A 17,115-nucleotide genomic window follows, 5' to 3' on the forward strand; every position below is an offset into this window, starting at 1 on the left:
AAAAAAAAAAAAAAAAAAAAAAGAATAGCTCTTCACACTATATATGCCAACATAAAAGCACTAAGAATTGTTTTGTTTACAAATAAAGCTGGATAATTTGAAACAAAAAGGTTAATATTTAATTAGAAATTAGCTTAATAAAATAAAACCAGTAAAAGACCCAGAGTAGGGAAACCTACTCATTTTCAAAAAAAGAAACAAGAACAAAGCTGACGTTGAAGGCAAAGTCTGACTCCCTCTTCAGGGGTTGATCCTCTGCACGTCACTGTCATCAGACATAAAACCACTGATTTAGAGATTTCAGGTAATATTTAAAGAACATGAGAATAGAACCAAATAGCATAGTCACTGTAAAAAGGGAAGAATGTACTATACCTCCATTCTTTCTTGTTTAACTTCATCAATTTCGTCATCTTCAAACATTGCTAAAAGTTCTCCTGTCTGGTCAATAGAGTTGAGGAAGTCTTGAGCAATTTTTTGTCTTTTGTTCGCATTATTGCTGCCACTCAATTTGTCTTCATGAAGTCAAGGGGAAAAAAAAGAAATATTCTCATTAGGTTTACATAGATACTAATCATTACATGTATTAAATATAGTATAAATAATTCAGAATTGGAATTCTCTGAAAATAATCTATAAAAAAATTCTTGCATCCAAAATAAAAGTGTAAGTTGTACAGAACTAAATCACTTATTCATGTCACAAATTAGACTGACAGAATAAAACCAAATGATAAATTACCAAAGTAAGTATGAAAGAGCTAATTAAAATCCCTTATAAAAAGAGAGCGTGTTCTCAGATTTGGAAAAATAATACTGCTATATGGTATTTATAACAGACACCTCTAAAACAAAAATGACAATCCAAAAAGATGATGAGTAAAAATATGCTAGGCAAACATGAGCAAAGAAAGCAGAACTGGTAACATTAACATTAAAAAATACAGCTCAAGACCAAAAACACTAAAGGAGACAGGGTGAAACAGTATCTAATAATAAAAGGAATATTAAACAGCCATAAAGTTTTATGTACCAAAATAACAGTAAAATGAATAACACAAAGGAAATCTTAATAAAAAGCACAATCACTGTGAGATGTCTGAATATATTTTTCAAAATTTGACAACTTAAGGTTATAGATTTAAAAAATACATAACTCTAAGCACATTAATACCTATATGCATATTAGAATCGATATTATTCTCTTAGTTCCACAAATCATTTTTATTCATTTTTATCATTTCTTTTAAATTTTTACTTCAAAAAGTTTCTATAAATATCTACAAATTAAAATGTATTAAAATGGTACCACATATCATTTTTGCTTGATTATTCTTTCCCATTTCCTGCCCTTTTATATGATCAGCCAACCTCCAACTCAAGATCTTGTAACTCATATTAACACCACCCAATGTGTATTCTCCATGCTCACATATCCATAAAAATACATTCATTTATAGAGCTGTTTTATTCATTTATGCTTTTTAGAAAGGGTTCTTAGAATATTCCTTCTATTTCTTTCTTTTCTTGCACTTCGTGTTTCTTCGTCACTTGGGGAGAAAAATCCTTTCAAATCAACTGGTATAGCCCTGATTCCTTCTTAATGGCTGTGTAATACTTTACAGCATATATGTATCACAGCTTTCCAACCAATCCCCTATTGAGGGGCATATACTTTGTTTCAGGTTTTTGCTACCGTGGGGAAATGCTATAATAAACATCCCATCCATATGGCGTTCTGTATGGCTGTCAGTTACTGTTTATGGCACAGATTCACAGGGAACTACTGAGTTAAAAGGTACAAACATTTTAAATTTTAATGGAAGTTAAGAGATTGTTTACCAGTGCATTAACCCTTCAAGTTTCCAAGAGTAATGAGCAACGTCTTTTCTCTCCATGAGAAAGGTCTAATGAATATAAAGTGATATATCATTGTGATTAAAATATTTAATTTCCCTAATGAATCTAAACATTTTTGCTCATATGTTTGTGAGCTATGTGAATAAACCTATCTGTTGTTTATTTTTACCCCGTGCTCATTTTCAACTGGGTTGTCTTTTTCTTAACAATTTAAAGGGCTCATTTATATTATCCCTTTGTTATGAGTTAGAAATGTTTATCCTAGCCTTTCATTTGCCTATGAATTTTAAAGCATCTTTTGCCATAAAAAAATTAAAATTTGTTGGTGTGGTGGCTCACGCCTGTAATCCCAGCATTTTGGGAGGCCGAAGTGGGCAGATCACTTGACATCGGGAGTTCGAGACCAGCCTGACCAACATGGAGAAACTCCCTAATAAAAATACTAAATTAGCCAGACATGGCGGCACATGCCTATAATCTCAGTGACTCAGGAGACTGAGGCAGGAGAATCACTTGAACCCAGGAGACGGGGGTTGCGGTGAGCCAAGATCACACCATTGCACTCCAACTTGGGCAACAAGAGCGAAATTATACTGTCAAACAAGTTCATCTTTTCCAACCTTTGTTTCAGATGACTTCTCTCCACTCACACAGAAGGAATGGGATCTTATCAGATATCTACTCTTATTTAGATTTATAAAGATTCACTTTATGGACAATTTCACAATTAATTTTTTAAATGTTCTGTGACTATACTGAAAAAATTCATAGATATGCTATTCCAATTAAATACAGGTCTAAGCATAACTTGGTATTTTGTCGATTTACTGTTTTGTGCTTATGGGTCTATTATGTTAAAAGCTGTGTCTTTTGTAATTATATCATATTCTTTATCCTGTTTGGGCTTTAATGTCAAATTATACCTTGCATGATGCTAATATTGCCACTTCTACTTTTTTTGCACTTGTGTATGCATTTATCTACTATTTATTTGTTCATCCCATTATTTATAACCTTTCTTTATCTTCAAGTTTTATTTTTGTGGTTGTTTATAATTCATCTCAATGTAAGGATTTAATCCATTTCATAATTAGTGCAATGACGGATATATTTGATTTTTATTATTTTCTCTTGCTTTATGTTTGGTATTTATTTCATATTCTTGTTTTCTCCTTTTCCTTTCTTCACTTTTAATGGTCTGGCCATGTTGATGGTCCTTCCATTTCATCTCTTTGTTAATTTGAAATTGTAATACACTTTTCTGTTAATGTTTATCATCCCCTTTTCCATTTTCTTTAATGTTTACCTCACTTTTTTCTGCTTCGACACATTGCTTGAAGATATTTTAAACAACAGTGTAAATTATTATTTAAAACAAGATATCAATTATACCCCTACCAAGAGGTAACATTTTCCCAATAAAGTAACATTTTTTTCTAATATTTCCTGCATTCCAGTATCAAGAGACCCTCAGAACACTTTCATTGTTCCTATCTCAGCTTCCTACCAACAGATCTGTGAAAAATTTTTACTTCACCCCTTCTCTCTCTACCTCTAAACTTTTGGCTTTTGATGAAAAGGGGTATTATTTTTAGAGTACCAGCAGAATTTCATTAGTATTTCAAGAAATTTATCAGTTATATTGCACGTTCTCATACACTGTATCATTAGAGATAAACACTGAGTTCAAACAAGATTAACTACTCAATGTACTTCTTTGTTTAACACAATAGATATCTTATCTTAATTGGGTATAAAGTCCTTGGATTGCAGTCTCTTCCTCAAAAAAATCAATAAATACTATGCTAGTGTCTTCTAGCTTCCAGTGTTACACATAAGAAGTCCAATTATAATGTGAATCATTTAATCATTACTTTTTGGGGGCAGAGGAGGCTGAGTTTTATAAGATTATCTCATTATTTTTAGAGATAAAAAAATTTTACTAAAACATTCCAGGTGTTTATCTACTCAACCTTTTCACTCTGTAGTGTTGGATTTTCATAGCTCTATAATTTATTAATAATTACCTCTCTTCCATCTCCCCTTTTTTTCTCCTTCTGAAAGCCCTATCATATGCATCTTAACTCCTCTGAATTTATCCTCTATGTCTTTTACCTTTTTCCCTCTTAATTTTCAAATCTTTATATTTTCCTATGTGCTTTGAGGTAACTATGCCATTTTATCTTCCCTAATTAGGTCCGAAGAGTGACTTTATGAAAAAAAAATTAGGTTATTTATTTGTGAAGTACTGTGTGTTAACTCCAGAAAATCTCTTTTGTGCTATATTTGTATCCCACTATTATTCTCTTTTCTTTTTTAAATTTAAGCCGCCATCTACTCCCAACTATTTTGCTGGCACATATTATGTTCTCTCTTTCTTAGTTTCCTCTATGTTGGTGTGTTACTCCCCTCACCATAAGTGTTTTTCCCCCCCACTTTCTTTTGCTTCTTGTTGGGATTCAGCTGTAACGCAGTCAATGGTAAAGGTTTGAGTGGAGACTTTTAACGGGATTTTAAATGATTCTCTATCTCAATCCCTGTCTCCACCAACTCTAGGCAACCACTACTCTATATTCTATCTCTTTAGATTTGCCTATTCTAGACATTTCATATACATAGAATAAATTATGTGGTCTTTGTGATTGGTTTCTTTCATTTAACTTAATATTTTTAAGGTTCAGCTATGTTTTAGCATCTATCAGTATTTGATTCCTTTTTATAGCCAAATGATATTCCTTTATATGAATATTCCATACTATTTATTCATTCATCCATTGATAGAAATTTGGACTATTTCCTATTTTTATTATCATAAATAATGCTGCTGTTAACACTCCGTACAAATTCTTACGTGAATACATATTTTCATTCCTCTTTATTCTTTTGCTAGGAATGGAACCGCTGGTTCAGTTGGTAAATCTATCTTTAATCTTTTGAGGAACATCCAAACTGCTTTCTGAATTGTCTGCGCCATTATATACTTTCACTAACAACATAAGAAGATTCTACCTCTCTATGTCCTCAATAGCACTTGTTATTATCATCTTGTTTATTTGTTTGTTTTTAAGAGATGGGGGTCTCACTTTATTGCCAGGCTAGAATGCATTGGTGGAATCATAGCATACTGAAGCCTCAAACTCCTGGGCTCAAGTTATCTTCCTTCCTCAGCCTCCTGAGTAGCTGTGTCCACAGGTGTATGCCACTGAGGCTGGCTAATTAAAAAAATTTTTTTTTCTAGAGATAGGGTCTTGCTTTGTTGCCCAGGCTGGTCTCAAAATCCTGGCTTCACGTGATCCTCCTGCCTCAGCCTCCCAAAATGCTGGGATTATAAGTATGAGCCACCATACTCGGCCTTGTTTCTATCTTTTGACAACAGTCATCCTAGTAGGAATAGAGTATTATAACAATGTGGTTTTAATTTACATTTCTCTGATGGCTAATTTTTTTGTTTGTTTGTTTTTGAGATGGAGTCTCACTCTGTTGGCCAGGCTAGCGTGCAGTGGCACAATTATGGCTCACTGCAACCTCTGCCTCCTGTTTCAAGGTATTCTACTGCCTCGGCCTCCCAGGCAAGTGGGATTACATGCATGCACCACCACACCTGGTTAATTTTTTGTATTTTTAGTAGAGATGGGGTTGTTCCATGTTGGCCAGGCTGGTCTTGAACTCTTGACTTCAAGTGATGCACCTGCCTCAGCCTCCTACTAACGTGTTGGGATTACAGATATGAGCCACTGTGCCCAGCCTGATTTTTAAGTATCTTTTTCGGTGTCTATAGCCCATAAGCCAATCTTTATATAGAAATGTCTATTCAGATCCTTTGCCTATTTTTAAATAGGGCTACTTGTCTTTTAATTGTTGAGTTGTACACGTTCTTTATATATTCTGTACAAAAGTACCTTATCACATATAAGAAAAATTTTCTCCTATTCTGTGGTTTGTCTTTTTACTTTCTTGATGTTGTTCTTTTAAACATAAAAGTTTTAAAACTGATCAAGTCCAATTTTTCTACTTTTTTTCTTTTGCTGTTTGTTCTTTTGGTGTCATACATTCAGAATGCTTTGCCTCATCCAAAGTCATCAACATTTATTCATGTATTTCTTTTTAAGAATTTTATAGTTAGAGCTCTTATATTTAAGTCTATGATCCATATTTAGTTAACTTTGTTTACTGTGTTGTTATAGGCACCTAAATTCTTTCTTTTGCATGTGGATATCCAGTTGCCCTCACCAATATTTGTCAAAATGGCTATTTTTTTCCCTATCAAACTCTCTTGAAAACCTTGTCAATATCAATTGACCATAAATGTGAAGGCTTATTACTGAACTCTCATTCCACTCCATTTTATCGACTAATATGTCTATCCTTATGCCAGTACTGCTCTATTTTAATTAATGTAGCTTTATGGTAAGTTTTGAAATCAGTAAGCATGAGTCCTCCAACTTTATTCTTTGTTAAGATTGTTACGGTTATTCTAGTTCCCTCATAACCTAGATCAGACATTTCCATGTCAGAATCTGGCACTTCTATATGATTGGTAGAATCAGTGTATTCATTTCTACAAAAAAGCAGATGAAATCTGTGGACCAATTTGGAGAGTATTAACATTTTAATAATACTGAATGTTTCAATTCATGAACATAGGATGGGATGTCTTTGCATTACCATCTAGATCTTATTTCAACAATATTTTGTAGTTTTCAGTACATAAATCTCGCAGGTCTTTGGTGATTTTATTCCAAAATATTTTGTTCTTTTTGATGCTACTGTAAATGGCATTGTTTTCTTAGTTTCATTTTTGAGTTGTTCGTTAATATATTAAAATATGCTTCACTTTTGCATATTTCTCTGATATCCAGCAAACATATCAAACTAATCTATTAGCTGTAATAATTTTTATTAGATTTCTTAGAATTTCCTATATACAATATTATTTCATCTGTAAACAGAGATAGTTTTACTTCTTTCTTTCTAATCTGATGCCCTTCATTTCTCTTTCTGACTAAGCACCTGGCCAAAACCTTCAGTACAATATTCCATGTAAGTAGCATGAACGGACATCTTTGTCTTGTTCATGATCTTGCAAGGGAAAGCATACAGTCTTTCACCATTAAGTATGATATTAGGTGTGGGTTTTCCATATATATCTGTCTTAGCTCAGGCTGCTACAACAAATACATCATAAACTGGGAGGCTTAAACAACCAACATTTATTTTTTACAGTTCTGGAGGTTGGGAAGCCTAAGATCCAGGTGCCAGCAGATTTAGTATCTGGTGAAGGCCTGCTTCATGGCTTGCAGATGACCATGACCTTGTTGTATCCACATATGGTGGACAGCAGAAACAGAGGAAAGCTTTCTTGTATCTCTTCTCAGAAGTGCCCTAATCATAAAGGTTCCATCCTTATGACCTAATTATTAATATGTCCCACAATTCTCACATCCAAATACTACCACACTGGGAATTAGGCCTCAACATATATATTTAGAGAGTGAGGAGGGACACAAACATTCAGTCCATGCAATCATCTTTATCAAGTTAAAGAGGTTTCCTTCTCTTTCTAGTTTGCTGAATGTTCCTCTCATTAAAGACTTTTGGAATTTTGTTAAATGTTTTCCCTACATTTATTGAGGTGATCATGTGATTTTTGTCCTTTATTCTCTTAATTTGATGCATTACATGAATTGTTTTCTAAGTTTAAAACAACCTTACATCCCTAGGATAAATCCCATTTGGTCATGATTTATTTAATGGCATTCTGTTGAGGATTTTTGCATCTGTATTAAAAAAGATACCAGTCTGCAGTTTTCTTTTCTTGCAGCATCATTGCCTGGTTTTCATATCAGGATCAATCTACGTTACCTTTACAGAATTAGTTGGGGAATAATTGGTATTCTTCTTTAAACATTTGGTAGAATTCAACAGTGAAATAATCTGTGACTGAGCTTTTCTTTGTAGGAATTTTTAAACTATTAATTTAACCTCCTGCTATTGTCCTATTCAGATTTCCATTCCTTCTTGATTCAGTTTCAGTAATTTGTGTCTTTATAGTAGACCAACTATATATTTATAGAGTTTGTTATATTAACCATTTTATTTGCCACCTCTGGCTCTTTCCATTTCTTTATGTAACTTGAAGCCCCATTTCCTTACCCCAGTACAGCATTATTACCACTCACATCATTTGTGTTGTTACTGTCAAATATATTTCCAAATATTGCAGACCTAACATCACAATTTTTATATACATATTTTTATACATCTGCTTTATAAATCAGTTTTTAAAAAAGAAAGGAAATAGATTATACTATCTCTTAGATTTATGTACTTAATTATCTTTATAAATGAGTGGATTCAAATTATTGTTTGGTGCAGCTTGCTTTTAGCCTTAAAAACTTTTCTTATATGGGTCTGGTAGCAAGAAATTATCCTGGTTTATGTTTATCTGGGAATGCATTTTGCATTCATTTTTAAAAGATAGTTTTGCTGGATATAAGTTTCTTGGAGGACAGTTTTTTTCTTTCAGTGCTTTGAATATATCACCCCACTGTCTTCGGACCTCTATTGTTGATGAAAAGTCAGCCATCAATATTGTCAGGGTTCCCTTGTAGATGCTTTTCTCTTGTGACTTTCATTATTTTTTTGTCTGTTTTTGTCTTCCCACATTTTCAGTAAATGTGTCTTAGTGCAGACTTCTTTTTTTTTTTTTTTGAGACAGAGTTTCGCTCTTGTTACCCAGGCTGGAGTGCAATGGCACGATCTCAGCTCACCGCAACCTCCGCCTCCTGGGTTCAGGAAATTCTCCTAGTGCAGACTCCTTTATGTTTATCCTAATTGGAGCTTGCTGATATGCTTGAATTAGTAGACTTGTAGTTTTCATCAAATTTGGGAAGTTTTCAGTTATTATTTTTTGTATACATTTTCTACTCTTTTTTCTCTCATCTCCTGATACTCTCATTATGTGTATTTTGACACACTTAAAAGATTGGAATTCAAGTCTGTTTTGCTCTAAGACTGTATTCACTATGTGCTCCATAAAAAGAAGCATTTCAATTCATCTGCAGAACTATTTTTCAAGAATTACATCTATGAGAAGTGTCGTAATATCAAATAGGTAACACAGTATACAGAAATACATACTTTTGCAAGGGTATTCCACTTTATTTGTTGACAGTAAATAACATTAATTAGTTCTCAAGAGTATCTACACTGGAATTGCAAAAATGTGTTATTTAGTACACGTGTCATAAGCTAATGTTTTAGTTTTGTGTGTTTTGTTTTGGTTACCTTCAAGAAGTTCATCCTCATCGATGCCTTTGACAATCTTTGATTTGTAGTCTCGGATAAACATGTATTTTAGCAATCTTCTAAGTTTTTTCTATTAAAAATATAAAATAAATAAGAAAACCTACACATATATTCACTTTACTGATAAAAGACTACTATAACCAAATTTAATAAATTTGTACACCATGACATCAGAGAAAATAAAGTAATGCTTAGCATACTGCTATGAGATAAAAAGGTAGTCATCAAACACAAAGGGTAAAACACAATTCTTTTAAAAAGCATTTTTCATTTACAAATATCTAGATGTTCTACAATCACAATAGTCACACATTGCTTCATGATGGGGATCTAAGAAATGCATCACAGAATACACTTAATAAACCTGGATGGAGCAGCCTAATGCACACCTAGGCAACGTGTGGCCTACTGTTCGTGGGCTACAAACCCGTACAGCATGTTATCATATTGAATACTGTAGGCAACGGTAAGAAAATGTTAAGTATTTGTGTATCTAAACATATCTAAATATAGAAAAATTACAGTTAAAATACCATGTAAATGATAAAAGATTACACACCTGTAGAGGGCATACACCATGAATGAAACTTGTAGGACCTGAAGTTGCTCTGGGTGAGTCCATGAATGAGTGGCAAGTGAATCTGAAGGCCTAGGACATTACTGTATGCTATTGCAGACATTATTTAAAAAAAAAAGCGGTACACTCAGGCTACACTATATTTAAAATTTTTCTTTCTTCAATAATAAATGTTCCCTATTAGCTCACTGTAACTATTTTACTTTATAGACTTAATTTTTAAAAAATTGACTCATACTTAGCTTAAAACACAAACACCTTATACAGCTATACGAAAATGTTTTCCCTTTATATCCTTATTCTATAAACTTTTTTCTACTCTAAAATATCTTTTAGCTTTTAAACTTCTTTGTTAAGAACTAAGACACACACACACACACACACGCCTAGGCCTACACAGGGTCAGGACTGCCAGTTATCACTGTCTTCCACTTCCACATCTTGTCCCACTGGAAGGTCTTCAAGGGCAATGGCATGCATGGAACTGTCATCTCCCTTGATAACTGCTTTCTTTTTGGAATATCTCATGAAGGAGCAACCTCAGGTGGTTTACAGTTAAGTGTTTATGCAAGTAGTACACTCTAAAATAATGATGAAGATTATAAATACATAAACAAGAAACAGTCACTATCTTTATCAAGTGTTATGTACTATACATAATTTTATGTGCTAGACTTGTACCATCAGCAGTGCAACAGGTATACATCAGTATCACCACAAACTTGAATCATACATTGCACTACAATGTTATGATGGCTATGACATCACTAGATAATTGGACATTTTCAGCTCCATTATAATCTTATGGGACTACTGCTGTATTTGCAGTACATTGTTAACCAAAAGGTCATCATATGGTACCTGACTGTAACTGCCATTTTGTTTGTTTGTTTTGAGATGCAGTTTTTGCTTTTGTTGCCCAGGCTAGAGTGTAATCGTGCAATCTCAGCTCACCACAACCTCTACCTCCCGAGTTTAGGCTATTCTGTCTCAGCCTCCTCAGTAGCTGGGATTACAGGTGTGTACCACCACACCCAGCTTATATTTGTATTTTTAGTAGAGACAGGGTTTCTCCATGCTGGTCAGGCTGGTCTCAAACTCCCAGCCTCAGGTGATCCAACCGCCCCTGGCCTCCCAAAAGCTTTAGGCCAGGTGCAGTGGCTCACATCTGTAATCTCGGCACTTTGGGTAGCTGAGGTGGGCAGTCACAAGGTCAGGAGATCGAAACCATCCTGGCCAACATTGTGAAACTCCATTTCTACCAAAAATACAAAAATTTGCTGGGCATGGTGGCGTGCACCTGTGGTCCCAACTACTTGGAAGGCTGAGGCAGGAGAATAACTTGAACCCAGGAGGCAGAGGTTACTGTGAGCAGAGATCATGCCATGGCACTCTAGCCTGGCGACAGAGCAAGACTTCATCTCATTTAAAAAAAAAAAAAAAGTTGAAAAATTTTTTGAATATTGTATTATCAGTCTCCATACCAAGCTGACTGTACTTAGGCTATAAAATTTTGTACATACTCAAGATGAAATTTAAAAAAAATTAACTTATAAATACCTAGACAGTGAGTTTGTAATAGTTGCTTTAAAAGCCAAGCAATTCCTTTTTACTGTTTTTTATTCTCTGAAATCTTATCCTTTTGCTAGAAGATTTGGTTTATGTGTTATGTTTATGGAAAACAATCTGTAACCTGACAAATGTATTTTTATGAAATTTGAAGCTGATGAATGATAGTTAGGTCTTAATGATGGCCTTCTTTAGATTTAGTAGACCATAATACTGCTTAATTTTAAAAGTAACTGATAATCCTTTGCAGCTTATTGTATGCTTCCACTTAGAATGTATTATCATTCATTTCTGAACTTCAGGTTTAAGATTTCTTTTAATAGCTGAAACATACTACATTTTACAAAGTTCTTTACATGCACTTCATTTGATACTTTCAATAGTTTCTTTGCATCTTGTGCCTTGGACATACGACTGCCTCACCCTAGGCAGAAACTTCAGAAAGTCCTATAGCCTCTCCATCTAATCATACAACCTTGAAATTTTGACTTTTAAAATGCTTCTTCAACTAAATCATATAGATATCCTAAACCAGATCATAATTTTCTTAGTGAAGATTTTCCATTTTTAAAATATTCTTCATATTATCTAAGAGTTGATTAACTGAGACGTAAAATATTAGAGAATATTTTCAACTAGCTACTCATGGAAAATAATTATGACAAAATTAGACACACAAATATCACAAATTTTAATACCAAATTTCAAAGAGTAAGAAAGGTAGGTCTTTGTTAAAAAACAAAAAATTGGTATGTATTTATTCCATTGAAAATTCATCTTAATTAATTTGCTTTTTCTAATAAGCTAAAACCACAGACTAAACTTTGTATTTCAGGCTTAAAAAATTACTCTAGGAGAGTCTATAAGTCTGGTAATGTTAATCAACAAAAAGAGAAGAAAAATTAACGTACCATTCAGTTATATCCCATTTATGACAACAGAACATAGCGTCAATAATTAGTGAGTGACATGTAGCAATAAAAGTGTCTATATAGACACAGAAGGATAAGTGAAGGTTCGCTGTTAGCACAGTTTTTATATAAGTGCTTTTGTCCACATAATAAATATCAATTCTTTTGTAAATCCATTTTGTTGTGCAAACCATGAGGACTAAAATGTCAGTTCAATAGTTATGATTTTAATTTGAAAGCAATGTAACACGGATATGTAGTGTCCACATACAAGTTCAATTAAACACAACGCCTGGAATTTAATACAATAAATTATTTTATATTACCTTATCTTTGCGCATCAAAAACAGAAGATCTTCAGGAGTGATAACTCTTGCTCCACGCAGCTGAGAAACTTCAGCAGCTTGCTGTAACTAAAAATAATGAAAATTTAGAAATTTTTCTCAGTAATATAAATTACGTATAGTACAGTCATGGTTTCTCTAGAGAGATAAATACACTAAGAGTTAAAAACCTTTGGGAATAATCCAGCAATCACATTACTGCTTTTAAGAGCTAAATGTCTTATGTTTTTAAGATATAAAAAATGCAATTAAATTAACTTATGAGCCCACCTGTAACCAATACAATAAACAGAAATCTTTTATTTCTTTCATGCAAAAGAAAAATCATGCACAGCTTCCAAAAATGCATTAATGCACCTGAAAATAATTTCATGAAATTTTATACTTCATACTCATGTGAGCAATGGTTTCACTCAGTATCACTAGTTGAATAAGTATATTATTAATCTGAGCTCCCATGCTGCTATGATTTGAAATAGGCCCATTCAGAACTTTAAAAGATCAACAAAAACAGTAGCTGTTTCTAATATCCAAAGGAAAAAAAATACGTTTAGTTTTGGCAAGTCTTCAGTGGGTAAAGGATTCAGTCCATAAATCATAATACTGGACTGCATTAATTTCTTTCCATACTAATCACATCCACACAAAAAGTTAACTGTATCTGGAATGTACAACACAAAACATTACTGCATGAAAAGTTAGATTCCCCCTGAAATGTTCATCTAGGCCCTTATATCTACAAAGTAAAGATTTTTCAGGAATTCGTAAGTCACAGAAACACAATCTTACTTAAAAATGATCTGGAAAATAGAAGAATGTGAAAAATGATAGTTCTATTTTTTTGGCACAGGCAAACTCACTTTCTTATTTTGATTAGCTGGAAGCAACATGAAATATGTCCATCTGAAAAAAATAAAGATGCTAGCGAAAACACTGTATAAGTGTGCCTGTAACTTCTTCCAAATTTGATTAAATCATACTGATTGCACCAAACCAAGTCTATCCAATATGAAATAATATAAAAATATTTACATGTGAAAGCTGCTCCTGAATGCATCCTTCTTTTAAAAGATAAACCTAACACATATTCTTGAGAACTAATCTTTAAAAAGCGACACACTGTTATCTCAACAAATATATGAAATCAAATAGTACATTTGTGCTAAAGAAATTCTGCTTAAATGTTTAATCCATTTTGCTAAGTAAGCTTCAAACCTTCTCTAAATACACAGACTACAAAATAGACTATAAACTCGCTATGTGTCAGCTTTACCACTGAATTTCCTGGATACTGTGGTTGGTATATAAACACAATCCTATCTAAATATAGAAATTTAAATTTAACTGTGAAGTATTTAAAAAGAAAATCTTGAGGTGGGGGGGGGAAGGTTTTTTAAAAATGATGTTATCTACTCAGAAACTAAAAGTTTTCAGCAGGCATAAACGTATTTTTCCTAAAAATTGAAGAGTGTGAAGGAAATATATGTACACATGCTTTTTCAAATAAAAACATTTCTATCACAATCTAAAATACATACAATCAGTGTTGAGAAGAATACAAGTTATATATACATTTGTCTTGACACATACATAGCCACTTTATTTTCTTAAATGAAGAATGGTGATCATTTGAAATCTGAAAAGCACTATGTAGATATATGAAACTACTCACATTAAGAAAGGATCAAGACAAACACATACCCCTAAGTAGTTTTCCCAATTAATCAATACTACATATAAATAATCTCTATTCATAACATTCTCCAAAGTATCAGTTAACAGTCATATTAGCGGGGGTAAGTAGGAAAATAGAAAATGAAAGACATAGAAGAGTTTGACATTTGGAATCACTATTTTGTTTTTTTTTTTTTTTTTTTTCCAGAACCAATACATGACCACTGTAAGGATCTGGAATTTATACAACGGTTATGCTGTCATATATAGTAGGAAAAGTTTATCTTTGTTTTTTATTTATCTGATTTTCTAATTTACCTCAACCAACATAATATCCTTACTGGGACTGCTACCACTCCCTAGTCTGCCTTGGACCTCTGCCTAGTTAGTACGTCTCTGGGTCTGAAAGTACCGCTATGTTACCGTACCAAGGCCTGCCTATCCTGAATGTGTCCCAAACTCTAAAGTTACCTCTCTCAAACTCTGACCTCCTCTTCACTACCAAGTGAAGAGAGCAATCTTATTAGCTAATTAAAGTAATACATACTAAAATACATAGGGTCACCTATTATACCCCTATCAAAATACTCAAGTCCTGAACTCAGTCCTATGGGACCTGTATATACGAAAACTCAGCCCTCCTTATAGAAGAGTTTCACATCCCAGGAATATTATTTGTCAAAGTAAACAAAATATAATACTAACTTGTAACAACTTTGACAGTAAAAAAGTTCCCTCAAATATTAAAACTCATGTTTACATTTTAAGCATGTTATAATACTTTATTAGGAGGTTGAGAATTAAAAAGGTACACTATTACATGTCACCTCAAATGCCACATCTCTGACCCTATAAATAAATCCATTCTCAATTTCTCATTGCTATCCATGACATTCACTTTTTTTTCTCACTGTATTATATATTCACCAACTTCTGCTGATTTTGTTGTTTCTTTTAATCTTCTCAGGGTCTTGATGCGCTATTTCCATCATATTTGCTCTACTATAATCTCCCTTAAATACAATGTCTGAATTTTTGCTCAAAGATTTATGATAATTCACTATTATCTAAATTCAATGTGGTCTTTAAACCTCGAATGATTCACTTATTTTCCCAATAATAATTTTTATTGCTTTTCTCTCATATAATTCTACATATAGGTTCCAATAATTTTGGTTCTTTGTACCTTTGTGTACTTGTGATGGTTAATTTTATGTGTCAACTTGACTGGACCATGGGGTACCTAGACATCTGGTCAAGTATTATTCTGGGAGTGGCTATGAGGGTATTTCTGGATGAGATTAACATTTCAATAAGTAGGCTGAGTAGCAGACTGTCCTCTCTAATGTGGGTGGGCCACATCCAATCAGTTGAAGACCTGCATAAAATAGAAAAGGCTGAGTAAGAGGAACCAACTTCTGCCTGAATGCATAACCTGGGACACTGGGTCTTTTCTGGCCTTTGGTCTCAGACTGAAACATCAGCTTTTCTTGCGTTCTGAGGCTGCTGGCTTTCAAACTGGAGCTACACATCTACATGCTGGCTTTCCTGGGTCTCCAGTCTGCCAAATGAAATTTTGGGAATCCTCAGACTCTATAACTACATAATTAAAATTTATTATCCTTATAATACATTAATCTCTCACATACACAGGCATGCACACACACATACTTACTGTTGGAGAACTCTAACATAGTACTATATTCAAATTATGAGAAAACCTTGATTCTTTATAAGATGTGGCACTTTTTTCTATGAAATATAAGCTTTAAAATAATTTTCTCAGAAAAATAAGATCTATGATTATTGTCACACAAGTGTTTATCATCTAACATAGATAGAAAACTTAAGTGCACAGTTTACAATATCTTAATTGCACTTGTTATGAAGTTTCCTAACACTCCTGCCTCCTAAATATCTTTTGAATAATACACGTAGGTCCAGGACCATTGGTCCTGATCAGGCAATTTATAAATGTTTGTTAAATGTTGGCAACCTATACTCCCCTCCATGATTTTCAGTTTTCCCATTTATATCTAACAGATATGTGTTAAACTACATAAAATCTATGACCTTTTGCATTTGACTGGGGCCCACATAAATTCAGCACAAAGACTTCTCTAACGTTCTAAAAAGTTTAAAGTGTACAGCAGAATTAAGTTGATGATTCCACAATTACTAAGCTACTGAAAGTATTTTCATGCAACTTCCAGTGCAGCTCTTTCCTTTAGGTTTTGCCTAAGAACCTGGATTTGTGCTTTTTGAAGATAAATAGTAAAAGGTAGGAGTTGTGGTGAGCTAGTATCATGAAGAGGCAGAATCCTAGGTGAGGCTGACACCTTGCCTAAAATTATTTATTTTTCTATCAGTCTATTTATTATGCATTCATAATCTCTCAGGCCAGATTCTAGGTTAGGCTGTGAATGCTCAGCTCTGCTTACAACCATACTTGCTAGCCAGAGATAACCCCGAAGGTTTTCTCTAAATCATCCATGATGTGATTGAAAGAACCTGGAGTTAAATTTCCTAAGTTGGAGTCAGGAAACTCCAGTGTAGTTCTATCACTAAGTAACTGCACAACCTTAGACACATCGAATAACTGCTCTAGGTTTGTAGGTTTATGTTTCTCTTTTATTTGAAATAGGTAATCAATGACTTTAATGATTAGTAAGAGAATTAAAATCTCAGTGGTAACAGTAGCTACCATATATTGTGTCCCTAATTTGTGCCAGGTGCTGTGCTCTGTCTTATAAATACTTGATTTTAACTTTTAAATTTTATATCTAAGTTAAAAAAATATATAAAACATTACAAGTCAAATAACACTATAAATTTTATAATGACAGGAATACCTTGACACATTTCTTTCAAAT

The 17,115-nt window shown here is 33.3% G+C and overlaps 1 protein-coding gene across 1 annotated transcript in view; it reads right to left on the bottom strand.

Annotated features, from left to right (window-relative positions):
* The window catches only part of SUPT3H (SPT3 homolog, SAGA and STAGA complex component), a 543,512-nt gene that overhangs the window by 178,922 nt on the left and 347,475 nt on the right, over positions 1-17,115 (bottom strand). The window contains 3 exon segments of the mRNA XM_032299791.1: positions 376-515; positions 9,147-9,237; positions 12,551-12,637. Of these exon segments, the coding sequence (XP_032155682.1) occupies positions 376-515; positions 9,147-9,237; positions 12,551-12,637 (318 nt within the window).

This window comes from Sapajus apella, unplaced genomic scaffold (genome assembly GCF_009761245.1).
Source record: "Sapajus apella isolate SASKATOON/1434 unplaced genomic scaffold, GSC_monkey_1.0 scaffold41, whole genome shotgun sequence".
Lineage (NCBI taxonomy): Eukaryota > Metazoa > Chordata > Mammalia > Primates > Cebidae > Sapajus > Sapajus apella.